This window comes from Drosophila simulans, chromosome X (assembly GCF_016746395.2).
Source record: "Drosophila simulans strain w501 chromosome X, Prin_Dsim_3.1, whole genome shotgun sequence".
In the NCBI taxonomy this organism is placed as follows: Eukaryota; Metazoa; Arthropoda; class Insecta; order Diptera; family Drosophilidae; genus Drosophila; species Drosophila simulans.
In genome coordinates this window covers 10,333,878-10,352,581 of record NC_052525.2, presented here as the reverse complement: position 1 = coordinate 10,352,581, position 18,704 = coordinate 10,333,878, and the positions used below count along the sequence as shown (strand labels likewise).

The following is an 18,704-nucleotide window of genomic DNA, read 5'->3' as shown; positions in this document are numbered from 1 at the left end:
CCGCTAATTAGCCAAACACGTTTTTTCCAGTAAAAAAAAAAAAGAAACATAACGGTTCACCGATATGTATCGATAGTCTGTCCGCGAGATCGATTGCGCTGCATTCTATCTATGTGAGTGAGTCATTTGAAAAGGAGGCGGAAAAGGGAAAAATGTAAAACACCAAAAAAAAAAAAAGAGAACACGCCGCGCATCCAGAAAATATTAAAAAAAAAAGAAACGAGGAGAAGGAAAAAAAGAAGAACGGAAAGAATAAACCAAAATCATATCAGCAACAGCAGCAGCTTTTTTTTTGCCCCTACTTCCACACAGTTTTTTGTGTGTGATTAACAAGTGAGCGCGTGGATCGGGAAAGTGAGACGGAAGATGGTGGGAGGCGTAGCAGGAGGAGTAGGAGGAGAGTGAGAGTGAGAGGGGGCACCAATCTCCCCTCCGCCGCATTCGGTGCGTGTGTGTGCGTGTTATATTTGTCATAAACGTGCTCCTCCATCTCTTCCTCTTTTTTTTTGGCTTAGTTTTATTTTGCGAATTGTGCGAATAGACAAAATCGAAAAAGTTCATACATAGGAAGGCAAAAAAAAAAACAACCAGAAAAAGCCAATGCCAAATTGTGTGAACGGTTAAAAAAAACAGCGGGAGGTGGGAAAATCGCAAAAATAATAAAACAGAGAGAATAGTTCGCCTTTTTAGAGATAAGTTTTGCTTTTGCACTGCAAACACAAAAAACAACGACAGTAAGAAAGAAACTCAACAGTCGGTCAGCGCAAACAATCAAACACAAAATGCACAGCAACAATAATAGCAGCAGACTCAACAACAACATAAACAACAATTATTATCAACAAAAACAATCGCTTATACGCTATTTGGATCGGTGAGTTTAACAGCGTGCAAACCATTTCATACCAAAAAAAAATAATAAAATCCCCACATTTCCATGGTAAACACTAAATACTTTAAGCGGTTCAAATACCACACTTTCGAACCACTGTGCGCACATGTGTACTTCAATTTCAATCATGCCCAGCAAAAGGTGCGAATCCATCAAAGTCATATGTTGCGTATCTAGATCACATTTATAAGACTCCCAAACACGAACCCCCCTCTCCCCCAACCCCCCTTTCGCCACACACAATCTGCAGATCTGGATTTATCTGGCACACTCATAAGATTTATTGATCATCACTCTTTCTTCATTAAGTTTAACTGGAAGAAAGTTGTCTGCATTTCGTCGTTCAACCTTAATTTACACAAACATTTTGATTATTGGGGTGGTATACAGTTAGTTCAATCGCGTATGTAGTAAATTTGTATATTTGCAAGAGGTTTTTTTTTTTTTTTGTGGCAGATGGTTTCAGCTATGAAAGCTCAACTGTAAGTCTCTCGCGATTGATAAGATATGGCCTAATTTATTTATTTAGGTGTTTAAATGACAAAGTGGGAAGTGCAACTTAACTTTGTTAACTTTATTTTCATGTCGAATTCTTTTGAAAAAATATGCTGATAGGCTGGTTTTCTTTTTCTTCAATTTCAAATGGGTATGCAACATAATACGACTTCATTTTCGCTTTGTTTGTTTATTTCCTCTTATTGGCTGGCTACAATGTATATGTCTGTGCCACGCCCACCTTCTCATTCGGCGCTCGACCAACCAGCCTCCGCGCCCCTTCATCTTGTTTATTTGTTGACCACCCTTTGTCGCTTTGTTTATGTTTGCATATGATGATGGTAATCGTCAAAGCACAAATAAACCAACAAACAACGAAATAAATGGCACTTGTACCCATGCAGTAGGAAGTGGAGCAAATTTGTCATGGATACGAATGTTTTATTATACAATTACGGCTAAAGTAATAGCACAAAAATGTCGAAATACGTGATTTCTAAAGTTTTTATTGTTAATGAGTCACGAAAGCGCTCTGAAAGTCATAAAAAAAAAATACATATGCTATGAGTTTGATTTAAATAATCTTCAATCTGAACTAAAACATTTTGAGTGTAAATGTCGTTCATACTGTGGTGCAGTTTTTAATAGGGGATGCTAATTTTGTGACCGAATCTGTATTCCCATGTGTTGCATTGTGTTAAATCGCCATGCCAAACTGATGGTGACAGATTCGCGTTCTGTTTGTCAAGTGATGGGCTTCACTGTGGGTGTTGCATTTGCCACTTGGTGGAGAAGCTTTGGACAAGGGGTAGATGTTGGGGGGTGGTCCCCACACCACTGTTCACCAATTTAGGTCAAACCAGCCAGCAACAATGCAATCGTTGTGCTTTTCGCTGCCATATTCGTTGCACCACTTGGCTTTGCCTCCCCTCTTTCACTTCATTTCCTATTTGTTCCCTCCTTTGACGGAAATACCACTCACACTCACCACTATATGATATTTGGAGCATGTTTATATGGTAGCTTAAGTCTGACTACATTTTAAGCATATCAAATAAATTGTTTATATATTTATATGCTATTGAAATGACTAATATCCGTTTTGAAGCGATGTGTGTCCCTAATTCCCCAATTCATCATATTAATATATGTATGTTTTTCTTTCTGTGCAGCTGTAAGCTGAAAACAAGTTTTTCTTTTCCATATGTTGACAAAACGAACTCCTTTGGCACTTTATTTTTTCCTATTTTCACCATGGGCGTTGCAAAGAAATGATGGAGGGGGAAATGCATAGATAAGCTTGGCAAATGAAAATGCAAGAAAACTAACCTTAGTCTATGCGATTGCAACTGTGTGTGTTTGTTTTTCCCGCTGCAGCAACTTGTGGAATGTGTCATGAAAATAGAACAACTACTCACATGCATGCATATGCATATGCTACAAAACGTACATCACACTCCCATGTATACATACATACATACATTTGTGTGTGGCACATGCGTCATTCAGTGCAATGTACATACCAAGCATTCATTTATTCATGAGACAAAAATAAAGTTGCAATCAAAAAGAACGGAACAAAATCAGCCAGCAGATTTCCGATTTTTTCATTCATAAAAATTATACAAAAAAAGAATGAAAGAAAAACAAAGAGAATGGGATGAAGGCAACCACACAACGCATTACACACACACACACACACACACACACACATGTCCACGCAATGCAATGTGTGTATTGATAAAGCAGCATCTGTGGGTGATTGCCAGAGTGTGTGTGTTAGTGGGAGTGCACAGTGCACCGCCTTTTTATACGAGAGAGATAAAAGCTAAAAGAAGAAAAGAAAACACACCAAAAATAAATACGAGAGGGCGCCGCATGGCGTACACAACCATACATACAAAGTATATTGATTGGATTTGGCGGTGTATACATCTGTTGTGTGTATGTGCCACAGTCGTGCTCAAAGAAATAGTGACAACTAAAGCCTTATCGGTTGCTTATGATTGCATTAAACAATAGGTTCATATAACTTTTTTAGATAAACCTTTTAAATTTTTAATCGAACAAAAAAAAAGTATATAGATATAAATTTATTAAATTAATTATTAGTATTAATTAATTTTCCATTAAAGTGCTAGCGATATTTGCAAAATACCTATATTTCCGCACGCAACTGTTTCGCATTAAGGTCGCTCATTGATAACAAAACTACAAAAAAAACGGCAAGAAAGCCTTACCAGGTGTGCGCGTGTGTTTGTGTGATTGCGCCAGAGGTCATTTGCTTAGAATCGGTCACATGTCAGGTAAAAGAAACAACATTCACACATGCACATGTGTGCACACCTGGTTATATGAAAACAACCACGGCACAAAACAAAAACAAAAATGTAAAATTGTTGCACAGACTTGTGGCTAATGAGTGTGAGTGGGACAGAGGTAGGGCGCCGTGGTGAAGAGTGATAAGCGGGAGCGGGAGCGGGAGAAAACGATGCGCTCTCCTCTCTTATTGGATGCAGCCGGTGTACTAGACGCAGAAAAAACAACAACATAACGCAACGTCAACGAACTGCAACTTGTCATTTGCATTGAAAAGAGCAACAAAAATAACAACAAACCACACAGGCAGATGTTGTGACGCATGCTCAGCAATTACAGTTAGCCGACACAGTTTGACAGCCACTGGATGGAAGGAATGGGAATATCGAAGTGCAATATTTTCAGTTCAGTAATATGAAAACGAAGAAGAAGACGACGAGAAGAAATAGCAAACGGTGGCAAAATGTTGTACACGTTTCGCATGCGCTTCCTGGAAAAGCGCAACAGCCCCGAGTCGAGAAATCGCCTGAGAAATGTGCTGGCAAAAACGAATAAAAACAAAAATGAAAAAACCGGTCAAAGCTAAGCGGGAGTGCAGTGTGGAGAAAATAGCAAACAACAGCCGCAGCAACAACAAAAACCGGAGGGCGGCCTGTTGTGAATGGCAAACGGGATTGGAATGCTGGAATGTCGGAATGCGAATGCATCTTTCACCTACGCTCTCTCGCGTGCTCTCTCTTCACTCCGCTCAAGTCGTAATTTACAGTTACTGGGAGCAGATGATCGCTATGTTAATTTATATACCGCCAAACTAAAGAACAGGCAACAAACTTACATTTTCTTTTTGTATTGATTTTTGGGCGTCCTCATTTTGTTTGTCACACTATTTTTTTGAACACAGCTGTACATAGTTTGACATTCTTGCATGCGGTTTGACAGCTAATTAGGGATCATTCATGAAAAGGGAGTTAAAACCACGAGCAAAGTGTGTGAGAATCGAAAAAATGTAAACTGTTAATTAAGAAAAGTGCCAGACTCACTAAAGCAAACGATTTTACGCAGGGGGAAGAACGAGAAACGAAATGAGCCAGCTCCACGCGTTTTCTCTTCTTTTTTTCATTTGTTCTCGTCTCGTCTTGTTGTGCCTCTCCTCGCTTCTATCCCGTCTTATTCTCCTTTTCCCATTTGTGGACTTTCTTGCCCCGTTGTTGTTGTTTCTGTGTGTGTGTGTTTTTTTTGTTATCTTGTTGGCGACGGGAGAGAAATCACTTCCAAGAAAAATAAACACGATATTAAATGTGCAACATTCCAGGCGTCGTTGGCGTTTGCCCTCGCCGTCGTCTGCCTCTTTGGTTCTTATTTTTATTTTGCTCTTCCTTTTTTGTACTCTTTGGAGATCAAGAACAACAACGGGAGACAATGTTATAATCTAAAATCGAAGTCGAAAATTTTCAATATTTATGTTACGTACAGTCTAGTCTTTAAACAGCAACAAATTTAAATTGATAATTGTAATAATATCTGAAACCCTCTTCTTTCTTTGCTTTTGATGCAATTTTTTTAAGGGAAACTATTGAATTTTCTGGGGGTAGGAGTATCATATTGACAGATGAAATGAATGGTATTTCTCTTAATTTTATGCACTCCATCACAATTACGAGCCTTGTGCCATGTTTCGGATTTGAATGTAACATTATTGCACAGCTCACATACACTCGCAAAAACGCATTCTCTACTTTGGTTTTGCATCTGTTGGCCTAACTTCCAATCCCAAATACCCACTGCCATATCCCAATGATATTCATACATATGTAAATCCGAACCCAAATAATTTGTAATCTCGCTCGCTAAAAAAAAAAACTCCTTAAATGCTAGTTCGCTGCTTGATCTCGCTCTGTCTTTGCGTTCATCTTTATCTGTATTCTCTCAGTGCTGCCAGAATACGGGTGAAGAATCTAAAAATTATAAAGAAATATTATTCAAGCTATACAAACTGTCTTCATAGTTCTAGACGGGGTTTTGTTCTGCGAGAGTTTTGAACTGATATTAGAGATTTTTCGAACCATTTTCGCTTCAATTCTGGCAACACTTGTTTAGCTACTCGACATCACTCTCTTTAACCGACTGCTTTCTCCTAACTACTGCTACTACTACTACTACTACTGCCACCACAACCACTACTTACAACTTTTCTTTATTCGCGCATATATTTTCTTATCAAATTCATTTTCCCATTTTCCTTCCAACTCTCACCCACTTGCGTCCCCTCTCTTGTTTTTGGACTTCTACTATCATCACTACCACTGCCACTTACTTCTACTTACTACAACTACTACTATTTTTGTTTCTTTTGTGTTTGTTTGTTTTTCTTGTTCTTGTGTGTTTTTACGCTATTTTCTTCACAGTGTTACGACATCAAAAATCTTAATAAGCGGCATACCGATGCAAACACGTTTCGAAGACATCGAACCGCTACTGAAGCCCTATGGCATCGTCAAACAGTGTGAGGCTATTTCTAGTAAGGATCAAAATACTCAAACAGTACATATAACATTCGAAAATCCTGAGCAGGCGCAAAGGTATATACTCAAAACTACTCATCTAAAACTACTACTATTCACCTAAATTCAATCTCTTTTAAGGGGATTTGCTGCAGATCTCTCATGAAAAACCATTGATTTCTATGAGGTTTTCCATGGGAGTCTTGTGTTGTTGGGCTTAGATATACATAGGTAGTTGCATATTGTTGCATTGGGCGGGGATGCGAAGATTTGGGGGCTTTAGTTATTTATTTGGATGGATTATCTGTGCAGGATGGATGCGTTGTGTGTGGCTTACCTACCTATGTACCTACCTACCTATATTCCCATATTTAGTGTTTCTTTCATCATCTAAATTGGCCATGGTTATTCCAAATTTTGATCAAGATTTTGCCAAAAACCATTATTATGTGAAATGATGTTTGCAGTCGGTTCTCAAATTAAATTAAATGTGAAGCAACATGATACACTCGGATGAATTCATGTAAATACAATTTCATTCCATTGCCATGAATGTCTTTTAATTGGATCGCTAGCAGCCAAGTGTTCAAAGGTGCAGATATGCATATTTCTGTTAACTGAATTTTAACCGAATTGCTGCATGCCTTCACCAACATGTGTACTTGATTGGAGTGTGAGACATGGCAAATCTAGATAGGATATTAGCTGAAATTTTCCATAGAACTGTCATTGCAGCTGAATTGGTGGCAAAAACACATGACTAATCAATAATTCTCCCAACAATTCCTTCGCCCACACAGAGCTGCTGTTGGTCTGAACGGTGTCGAGTTCGAGGGCAGCAAGCTGCATGCCGAGCAGCTGGACAAGAACCAGCGGCGTAGCCAGCGTAACCAGCGCAATCCGTATCCGGGTATGCCCGGTCCCGGACGCCAGGCGGACTTTCCGCTGCGCATTCTTGTGCAGAGCGAAATGGTGGGTGCCATTATTGGTCGACAGGGCAGCACCATCAGGACGATCACACAACAGAGCCGTGCTCGCGTCGACGTCCATCGCAAGGAGAATGTTGGATCGCTGGAGAAATCGATTACGATCTATGGCAATCCGGAGAACTGCACCAATGCCTGCAAGCGCATTCTGGAAGTGATGCAGCAGGAGGCCATCTCCACGAACAAGGGGTAAGTGGCTGTAGCTGTAGTAAACGATATCATCAAATATTAAAATAACTAATAGTGAACTCTCACCGGAATGCAGTGAAATTTGCCTCAAAATACTCGCCCACAACAATCTGATTGGACGAATCATTGGCAAGTCGGGCAATACCATTAAACGGATCATGCAGGACACCGATACGAAGATCACTGTCAGCTCTATCAACGACATCAACAGCTTCAACTTGGAGCGAATCATCACGGTCAAGGGATTGATTGAGAACATGTCGCGTGCTGAGAACCAAATTAGCACCAAGCTGCGCCAGAGCTACGAGAACGATCTGCAGGCGATGGCGCCGCAGAGCCTCATGTTCCCCGGTCTCCATCCGATGGCAATGATGTCGACACCGGGCAACGGCATGGTCTTCAATACGAGCATGCCGTTCCCCTCGTGTCAAAGCTTTGCCATGTCCAAGACCCCGGCTAGTGTGGTGCCACCGGTCTTCCCCAATGACCTGCAGGAGACCACCTATCTCTACATACCCAACAACGCTGTCGGCGCCATTATCGGCACCAAGGGCTCGCATATCCGAAGCATAATGCGCTTCTCGAACGCATCCCTTAAAATAGCCCCTCTCGACGCCGACAAGCCGCTGGACCAACAAACGGAGCGCAAGGTGACGATTGTTGGCACACCGGAGGGTCAGTGGAAGGCGCAGTACATGATCTTCGAGAAGATGCGCGAAGAAGGCTTCATGTGTGGCACGGACGATGTGCGCCTGACGGTTGAGTTGCTTGTGGCCAGCTCTCAGGTAAATTTTTGCACTTTCAATGAGAGCTCCTTCTTCCGTTTAATATTATTTCAAAATAGTTTCACTTACATTGGTTATTTAGTTTACAACGGATGGTTAAAGAGATCTTTGAACCATCAGAATGTCTTGATTAATGCTAACTTTTCTTAATTGTCAATCTAGGTGGGCCGTATCATTGGCAAGGGTGGCCAAAATGTGCGGGAATTGCAGCGCGTGACGGGCAGTGTGATCAAGTTGCCCGAACATGCCCTTGCTCCGCCGTCCGGCGGAGATGAGGAGACTCCAGTGCACATCATCGGACTATTTTATAGTGTACAGGTAAGTGTCCAAATGTGTACGACTTGCATGTTCCCACAAGCAAGCTAACGCCACGATTTCACGCTCATTACAGTCTGCCCAGCGACGCATCCGAGCCATGATGCTTTCGACAAATCCGCCGCCAATAACCAAAAAACAGAAAGCTGCCAAAGAACAATTGCAACAACAGCAACAGAGCCTAGCCGGAGCCGCGTCCAGCGGTTCCCAGCAGCAACAGCCACAGTCGCCATCTCAACAGCAGGCACTGCCGCCGCAATTGCATCATCAGCCTGTGTCGTCGGCGTCGTCATCGTCGACGCCGCCTGCACACCATCAGCAGCAGGCGTCGACGGCAGCGACCTCACACCAGCTGCAGCAGCAGCCATCGCCGCCGCCACCTGGCAATGCAACTGCGGCCGCAGCTCAGCAGCAACAGCAGCAGCTGGCGAGCTCACAACAGTAAGGAGGAATCACAGTCAAAGGAGAGCCGGCGCCGCAGCAGCAGCAGCAGCAGCAGCAACATCATCAGCAGCAGCAGCAACGAAAGCGCCAACAATAGCCAAGGCAGGGTTTTCTACTATTGATACTACCTCCACAGCACACACCCATAAGTTTCAATACCCCAAGACCCAAAAGCACCCACCACAATTTAACAATTTACAACCCTATAACAACAAGCTAACCGTAGGCGCCACCTTTGTGCTGGCACAGGCGACGGCAAAAGTAAGCAAGCAACCTGGAGCAGTAACATAAGCAAAATTGTACGCATATAGAACTGTAGGGGAACCACCACATCATAAAGTGAGCTGCGTGAAGAAGCTCTACTAGTTCATAGCAGTGTATTTCGACTTTAGCAAGATCAACATAAAAAGAGCAGTCACACAGCAAGAATAACCATAACAACATTCTTCATTTGCATACTAAGAAATAAAGAGAAAACGTTAATAGAAAGCAGCGCTATCGTTCATAGAAACCACTAAAAACAAAACCCCGCCCCAAAATCAAAACTTTGTGTTGTTGTTCTGCTAGTTGTTAACTTTTGCGTCAGCTGAGAATTCGGTACCGCCCAAATTGTTGCGAACGTTTTCAAGGCAGTATCAGTAAAACCTTAAATATTCATAATTTGTACAAGTAAACCATATATTCAACAACAACACAAAGAGTCAAAGTAACTAAAGAGAAAACCCCTAAAACTAACACTAAATTTGATTGCAAGAAGGGGAAATAATGGATAATGAAGGACAGTTTAGTAGTGTATGCGTTATATTTTTTTTAAATATATTTAACTATAAAACGTTTATTTTTAATTATTTTTTTTTAACAAAGATTTAGTAAGCTTACATTTAAGTGGAATGAATAGAAGAGTAGTGAGCAAAGCGCAAGAGAATGAGATTGAGAATCAATTAAAAAAAAATAAGTAAGGACAACCATTTCGTTGATCCCACTACCGAGAAATGTACACAAGCAAAATTATAACCAAGAAATATCAAAAAAAAAAAAAAATGAAAAACAAGAACAATACAAACATGGAAAACAACAAAAGCGTCAAAAAACACAAAAACATACCTATTTTGAGCCCACATCCACACACAACATCAAAGGTGAAGAAGAAGCTTTCATCTTTGGGCCATGAGAATGTGTATAACAGTTGATAAAGTTATGTGTACAATGTGCAACAGTTGATGCAACTGTCGGCGCCCCGCTAGCGTTATACATAGTATAACAGACCTCAACCGAAAACCCAAACCACCAAAAAGAAACAACTATCTATGTATACAATATCGTTAAGAGCTATACTGATGGATCAGTGTGTATATTGGGACTATATATTGATAGGAAGGGATGTGGATGGAACAAGAGACGCCAGCGAGAGAGCAATGTTTACTGTACTGTACAGTTGTAAAATAGTTTTTTGCGATGCCTGAAACGTTGTTTGTATAAATGAATGGATACGAAAACCAGTCCCTTATTATGCGATGGAAGGAGTTACATGAAGAATTGTTGAATTATACTTAGTGCAGAAGAAGCCGAAGGAGAAGAAAGCAAATGACGGAGAGGATAGGAACGCTACAGCAAATGCAAAGAGCGAGAGATAGTGTTAAAGGAACTATTGTAATGTGTTTGCCTTGAAATGAAAACAAAACTAACTAGAAATGAAATGACGGTGCTGAAATGTTAATTTTTTTTAATCGATCGTTAACGTTAAGTGTTACGTTATAACGTTTGAGCGTGTATGAGAGACAAGCTGTTATACATGGATGGGACACTGCACTACATACTACATGCAAGAACATAAACCAGCCAATCCGAACCCAAATCAAAGTCTTAACTCATAGCCACAACCAAGCAATCAAAACCGAAGGATGCATTTCGTAGAGATCGTAATCGTAGCGTAAACAGACAATATATAACCATTCCCGTAACCGTATTGACCAAACCCCATAGTTAGAGACCGCAACCCAAGTAACTGAATCGGAGCAACAACAATCAAACTACAATTTACACCAGCCAAAACAAGCAACAATAGCAATAGCCCAATTTTGTGTTGTTTTGAGATAGCTATTATCTAATTTTTAACTATACAGGTTTTTTTGTAACGTAAATATTAAACTAATTGATATTCCATAGAGTTAGCATTACGAAATAGTTAGACGGACAGTCAACCAAATCAAATCAAATCAAAGCCCTAAAATCCCTAACGATCCAACCCTTTTGTTTGTATAACACTTGCTTCGGAGGCAGACAGTTCTAAAAAAAAGAAAAACACACACACACCAAATGAAGAAAATTAAGGCAAATTCAACATTTCGGCAAAAAGAAAATCTAAAACACACAACATTTCGGTCAAACAAGTAACAACAAAACGAAAACCTTTTGAGCGGCACATTATTTTGGAACAAATGACATTGACAAAATTTATGGACAAAAACTCAAAGCCAACAAGAAGCGTATACAAGCTTTAGGACAGCCCAATTTTATGAAATATCACATTTTCTTTGTTCTTTTTAAGAAGAAACAAAAGAAAACAAACAGAAGCAGAAAAGATGAAGAAATTTGAAGAAGATTGAAAAAGTAATTAAAATACCTCAATGTAAGTGCATTATCTTCTACAAAAAAAAAAAAAAAAAACATAAAAACGATAAATAAATAAAAAAAAAATGAAAACAAACTTACGGAGCGTAAAAATGGATACAAATGCTAAAACATCCTAATGAGTAAAAAGAAATCAAGAAGAACCACTCCTAAAAATTAAATGTATATTATAAGCAACCAAATAACAAAGCATAATGTTGAGAGAAACAAACCATAAGAATCTAACCAGAACCGGAAGCAGAATAAACAAGCTTTGGCGAAGCACCGGAAATAAACACATCTTCAAAAAGACAAAAACAGGCGAAAGGAGCTTTTTTCAAAAGTTACCCAGAGCCAAAATCAAAACCAAAACGAATCCGAATCCGAACCCGAACAGCAACCAATCAAACAATCACTCACCCACCAAGTTTTGGGTCGAACTCGAACTCCCCACCCAGACCATATGTACCATACCAACTGAAGCAGATCAACCTAGAACAGAGGGATATAGGAGATATAGGAGCAGGAAGTGATTAGGATGGGATGGGAGGTGTATATAAGAATGTTGCTGGGCATTTACCATTGATCTTTATATACGAGTATCAAGCCGCTATATATGTGTATATATGCGATATATATGTGTATGTTGAAAATGCGTGACATTATGTTTTGTTATACTTGAGAATCTATATATGTATATTTATATATATGTATATAAATGTAATCAATTTCGCCACTTGTTTTTAACGAATAATTATTCAAATTAATAATACCTTTTTTAAATTTTTTCAAAGGAAAAAATGTCCAAAGTTGTCAATATAAATACCTATACATATACATATATATCTATATATAGATATGTGGAAATATGCTTAAATACGATATTTATAAAGAACAAACGGAATTTTTCTAAAAGATTCCAAAAAGGAAAGAACAAAGAATTGAAAATTATTATTCCAAATGCTGAATCAAAGAAAAGTCAGATCGATGAAAGGGACGAGTTAATAATTTAGCTATAGCTCTGGTTTATTTTGACAGGGGGTTTAACACGATAAACATAAAATAAATGAGGATAAAGATCGAGGAAACAACTATAAAAAACTTGTGAGTTTGCGTGCGCGTTAAAAACGAAGATAAGAATAATGATAATGATGTAGAAAGAGAACTCAGTTGAAGAACGAAGAAAGAAAGGCTATTGTGAGTTGTGTGAAAAGCAGAAACGAAATTATTTTTTAGTATTTAGAGGCTATTTTATATCGTTATTAAAGCAGGTAGGAAAGTGAGGCAACGGTTAGGAGGAGGTTAAAATACCAGCAGTGAATGCGGAAAAATGAAAGGCAGTTGAGCAAGAGCAAGTTAAATTTTAACACAACGGGAAATCGAAATCGGAAAACGCAAAAATTGTGCAAAACTTTAAGAAACTACCTAACTGGCATTAGGGTAGCATTTTATAAATCCCGGAGTACAGTTGATACCAAGTGTACAAAGCTTTTTAGTACAATCTGCTTACAAGGTTGCCACCATTTCCAAATATTGCATTTTCGTACAATACAGTTTCAGTTTTCCAACAATTTTCCCACCCTAATGCCAATTTTGTGCAGTTTTTCTTCTCCGAGAACTTTGAAAAGAATTGTCCCGTTGAGCAAAAAAAAAAAATTGGAAAAATGAAAAAGAATAATGAGAAAAGTACTTTTTTGTGTTGTAAGTTGTGCCAAGTACTGATAACGTTTAAGGTGTGATAAACTCGTTTTTAAATTTAACAACTATTTAAACTATAAAAACTACTTACTAAAACAAAACAAAAAATTTAAATTTAAAAAAAAACTTATTTTAAAAAATGCTTTTGATGTACATTTTATACACAAACACACACGCGCAAGAACCAACATTACAAAAACACACACCAACCCACAAAAGTACTTTGACAGCCGATTTCTTTGGATTAGGAAAACAGGAATAAAAACCCTAGGAAAAACACCAGAATTTGAATAATCACCGATGATAATATGAACAACAATTTGCTTTGCTACAGGAATTCAGATGGTATAATTTAGTTTTGATTTGTAACTATAATTTAACATAAAAAAAACAAGCAAGTTTGTACTCTTTAAAAATGCAGTGAAATGATATGATATGAATGAAAGAAGAGGTAATCGATGACGATGAAAAAAAAAATGATAAACTCTTTTTACAAACATAAATAATGTTATGAAACACGGATTAAGGGAAGAATACTTTTTTAAAAAGGAATATTTTTTTATATATGTACATATATATAAATATTTACAAATGAAAACTAAATGAAAGAATGAAAAGGAAAAACGTTTTTAGCGGTACAAACATGAGTACAAATCAAGTTTTATTATTTTCGAATACATTAATTTTTTTTGTCTATTATGAAAGGGGAGTGTTTACCTATCGGAAGGAGATTTCTTTAGGCATATACATAAAATGAAGCGAAGTTGTTTTTTCTTCAATTGTTAGGCGCGTAAAAATTAAAGAGAGAGACAACAGCAACCAAGTTAGGTAGCCAGACAGAGAGAGGAACAGTTGATCAATGAGACATTCTATTAAAGCGAAGATAAGGATTATCGATAGGGATAACGATATAAAGCGAGTTTAACCATAAGTCAAGCTGGACAACCGAAAAACCAGGAGCAGGAACAGCAAACATAGAGCAGAAGAATCAGAAGAACAGGCAGAGAACCGTAAGCCGCGCAGAGAAAGCAAGAAGAAAGCAGAGCAAATAGCCCAAAAAGCCAAGCCGCCACTCACACAGTAAAAAAAAAGAGAATATAACAAATAATTGAAAGTCGCAAGTAATATGAACTTAAACTAAACGAAGGGGATTAAGCAATCCTCGGGATGATAAAACAGCACAAGTTTAATCAATTCAAATTGGGGGTTCCTTATTTTTTTTTAGTTTCGAAAAGAAAATTGGACGCAAAATCAGCTAAAATCCAGAGCAGACGGAAAAGTTAGTCAGAAAAGCAGACAGAAAAGATCTAAAAGGAAACTAGAAACCAACTCACCCTGAAATACGACACTAAAAACCACCAACTAAAATTTGAAATCAAACGCAGAACGCATGGAATGAAACAGCGGAACGCGTGGAAAACGCATGCGATTTGCAACAACTAAATGTACAAGAAATCAGCAGAAAGCGAGTAAAACAAAAATCGTAAACTGAAAACTAACTAAACTAAACCGAAACTGAAACTGAAAATAAAACATTTTTGAGAAGAGAAAACATGAAATAAAACTTTCAACATTTACTATATATTTTTAGCATTTAAGATCCAGAAGTGGAAAATAATAAAAAAAACCTATTGTGTCAGCAGTAAGAAAATGTACTAAAAAGTTTACACATACAAAACACACATTTAAAAAAAAAAACACAAAAATCTAACAAAATGAAACCCAAAAAAAGCGATAAGCATTAACTAAAAACACCCAACAACCGAAGGGAAAATGACCCCAAAGTTTTGAAAAAAACACACACCCCAAGAAACACTAAATTCTTTATGTAAAATTCGATATGGAAATCCCTATTCGTATTGTAAATGTACAATAGCAACAACGCAACATCAAAATGCATTAAAATGTTGTATGATGTAGACAACGCATTGGAACGAAACGAAACGAAACAAGAAAAGAGGATAGAACGGAGAGGATAAGGAGAGCAAACGAAACGAAAAAGAATGAGAGAAAAGCGAAAGTAAAACTAGTTCAAAGAGTCTCTTTACCCCCGAACCACTGAGCTTTGTTTGTTTGTTTTTGTACATTTCAAGCATTTTGAATATATATATGCATATATATTTAATAGACCTTATTTAATATTACTCGTATATATACCTATATATATACTATACATATATATTTTTTTATTGTTTCAATTTGTAATAGATTATAAACGGTAATCAACTGGAGACTGAGCTACAACATATATTTAGTTACCGTTATATTTATTGCAAAGACACACACATACATACACTAACACCACCCCCCAACACCCTACATGCAAAAAAAAAAACAACCCATTCACCACCACCCACATGCAACATCAAACTATATTCTATAACCAAAATCTAACTAAAAACCTTAATCTATAAAAAATAAGCATGCATAACGCTATATAAATTATAAATCGATAAACCTGGCGTTGCGTAGTCAGTTTATTGCATTTTATTTGGCATATTGAAAAATGATTTCCGATTGATATCTTACTACCCATATGGGAATCAATTCACGATTCCCGCTTATTTACTTTGATTATTTTATAATTTTGTTGTTGTGTATATCATTTTGCCGCCCTCGTCAACCAACCAACCAAACACTCCACTTCCATATTCCTATGTCCCCATAGCCCCTTCAAATCCAAAACCCACATCCAGCCACCAAATCAATTCCATTTAATCAGCCCCCTTCCCCCCTCTTCTCGTACATCCAGCGCCTGGTTTGCCTGTGTGATAGTAGTTTATAATTAAAACCATCCGCTGGGCACCCAACCCTCCTCATGGGACCTTAAGCAGCCCCCCTCCCCCCCTCCATCCTTTCACCGGAACCCCAACCCGCACACATCATTTTTTCAATTTTTGAACGGCGAGCAAACTATATAGAAACCACTTTACACATAATAAACTAAAGCTTAAAACAAAAAAAAAACATAAAATTAATGATGAAAACTTACAAAAAAATACCACTATTCTTACATTAATTATTTTTAAATTTATCCTTATCTTTACCTAAATTAGTTTAGAGCTTTTTTTTGCGTCGTCTACATTTTACTGTTAAGTTCATTTAATCTACACATAATCTACATGAGGATGATGTGACGACACCAGATGTATCTACACTGTACATTGTATCTACATTACAGAGCTAAAATATCTATAAATATTATAAATATAACAAAAAAAGAGTAAAATATTATTAAAAACACAAAAAAAAACAAAAATAATTCGTTCTTTGGTTGTATTTATTTTCGTTGTAGTTCAGTATTTTTGATTTTCAGTAACTGGTTTTCCTCTCTCTTTTCCAAATCTTCAAGTCTTCGATTCCGAAATCCTATATCCCGATCGTTTCGAGAGGCTTTCGATGTTGTCCCTGTACCAGACATACATATATTAATGATCCGTAACCCCCTATTCAAACAGTCGTCTAAATTATTAATTTAATGTGAATTTGAGAAGAGCTAAAGTCGTCAGATAAATTCAAATAGCGTGTGAGTACATACATAGATGTATACCTAACTAACAACACCGATCATATATATGGAGTACACTAAACTAACATAACCTAACGTAAACTAAAATAAAGAATAAATGAATGAATTAACTACCTCAGCTTTGAATATTTCTATAGAAATGTTATTAAATGTATTTGAAAAGCGTAAGAGATATACAAATGCAAGATGCCGCCAGATCGAAAGATAGTTAATAAAAAGAAAGACAGATGGAACAGATCAATGTCAAAGAATACAAGTTTTAGAGCTGCATTTATATAGTATCAGATCGATAAGGAACATAGTAACAAAATCGAAAAACAAAACCAAAAAAAATATATTAAGTGTACGTTTTGCATATTCCTATATAGTTAACTAAACGTAAAAGCAAGATGGGTAAACATGAATACTACTATAACAATAATTTTGCGTCCATTTTTGTTGTTTCCTATACAAGAAAAAAATTAAATAAAAACAAAAACAAACCAAAAAAAAAAAAATCGAACGAATAAATCACACAAATAGGATGAAAACGAAACTATATTCCCAATTACAATGTATAACTGTCTTTTAACCACAAGCAAAACGCTATCACAATCGGTACACGATAACCAATATACTATACATATATCAAATATCCACTCTGTGTATGTTTTGTATCTGCCATGGAATATGTACCCGAAAGTAAGCTAGATAACCACGTAAAGGACATAGGACTCGATGTCTAGATGTGTCGTCATAGTTTAGAGGCCCCAGTATTTACTAGCCAGTACTTTTCATTTGTTTGCCTTTATCTTTACCTTTACCTTTACCTTTACCAAATTCAAAAGAAAGCGTTCTTTATTTGATTACCATACCCCTCAGCACGCCCAAAACTCCTAGTATTCTGGCCTGTCCCAGGGTGCTGATTCAAAAACTATATATACATAGGTGTATACATAACATACTAATCTGCGTAAGATGTTTTCCCCATTTCGGTGTAACTAAATGTTAATATTGCTAGCGCTCAATACGAAATTACCGTATACAAGACCCACATACAGCAAATAAAAAGACACAAAAGCTTACTAAATTGTATCCCAAGGCCAAGGAAAATATTAGAAAACCAGATATACAACTAACTCAAATACAATTTTGTGAACATGTGAAAAACGAATCGAAAAGAAATTTACTCAATAAATGATTTTTCGTATATAAGAAGTGCATTTTGAATCAAGTTTTGCGATTATCTTTTTCAGGTTTAATAATAAAAATATGATATTTTCGAACAACATTTTTCAGAATAACTTGGTCAAAAAAGGTGACACAGCTAAAGCGATGACTGTTTTGTGTTGCTCATTAACATTGCTAACAATCCCTAACACTTTCAAACGAAGTTTCAGGAATAACATTTTTGACCAATTTTCCCATTTTTCATAAGGGGTACCATAATCAAAATTCGCCAAATTTGGCCAAAAATTAAAGTTGCCATGGTTGCACATAGTTCGATTGGGAATTTTGTCACGATTTCAACAAGGTATGATATTCCACTTTCGGACTATTATTGTTAGTTCTATCGAGAAAAAAGTATTATTTTTTACAAAAAGAAACACAAAACTAAAAATGTCGCCAAAAATATGATATTTTCCGGTCGCACAGCTAAAATTATTACTATTTTGTTTTTCTTATTAACATTGTAAGCTATCCTAGTCACTCTTCTGTCGATTTTCAGAAATACATTTTTTTTTTACCAATTTTTTTATTTTCGATAACCAAATTTTCAACAAATAGCCAGACATTAAGGTTGCCAGGCTTAAATACAGTTTTTTGGCCAAAATTTGGCCAAAAAAGGTCGTGCAGGTCGTTGTTAATTACCCAAAGAAATATGCAGATTAGTTGTATTGGATCCGTTATTAAAACATAAAATAGGCTTTAACTTTGGTGTGACCCAGAACTCGCAAAAAG

At 37.2% G+C, this 18,704-nt stretch overlaps 1 protein-coding gene across 13 annotated transcripts in view; it reads left to right on the top strand.

The window, feature by feature from the left end:
- LOC6725624 (insulin-like growth factor 2 mRNA-binding protein 1) overlaps nucleotides 1-12,833 on the top strand; it is a 29,298-nt gene extending 16,465 nt beyond the window's left edge. For 4 of the 13 annotated variants that reach the window (XM_016172755.3, XM_016172764.3, XM_016172768.3 and 1 more), the window contains exons 2-7: nucleotides 678-874; nucleotides 6,112-6,285; nucleotides 7,008-7,382; nucleotides 7,438-8,167; nucleotides 8,330-8,485; nucleotides 8,559-12,833. In XM_016172755.3, the coding sequence (XP_016038820.1) occupies nucleotides 783-874; nucleotides 6,112-6,285; nucleotides 7,008-7,382; nucleotides 7,438-8,167; nucleotides 8,330-8,485; nucleotides 8,559-8,927 (1,896 nt within the window). In that variant the 5' untranslated portion in view covers nucleotides 678-782 and the 3' untranslated portion in view covers nucleotides 8,928-12,833. Of the gene's footprint in view, nucleotides 1-677; nucleotides 875-6,111; nucleotides 6,286-7,007; nucleotides 7,383-7,437; nucleotides 8,168-8,329; nucleotides 8,486-8,558 lie in introns of those variants that run through there. The other 9 variants (XM_039297010.2, XM_016172767.3, XM_016172761.3 and 6 more) reach the window with 6 other exon arrangements.
- Nucleotides 12,834-18,704: the final 5,871 nt, after the last annotated feature.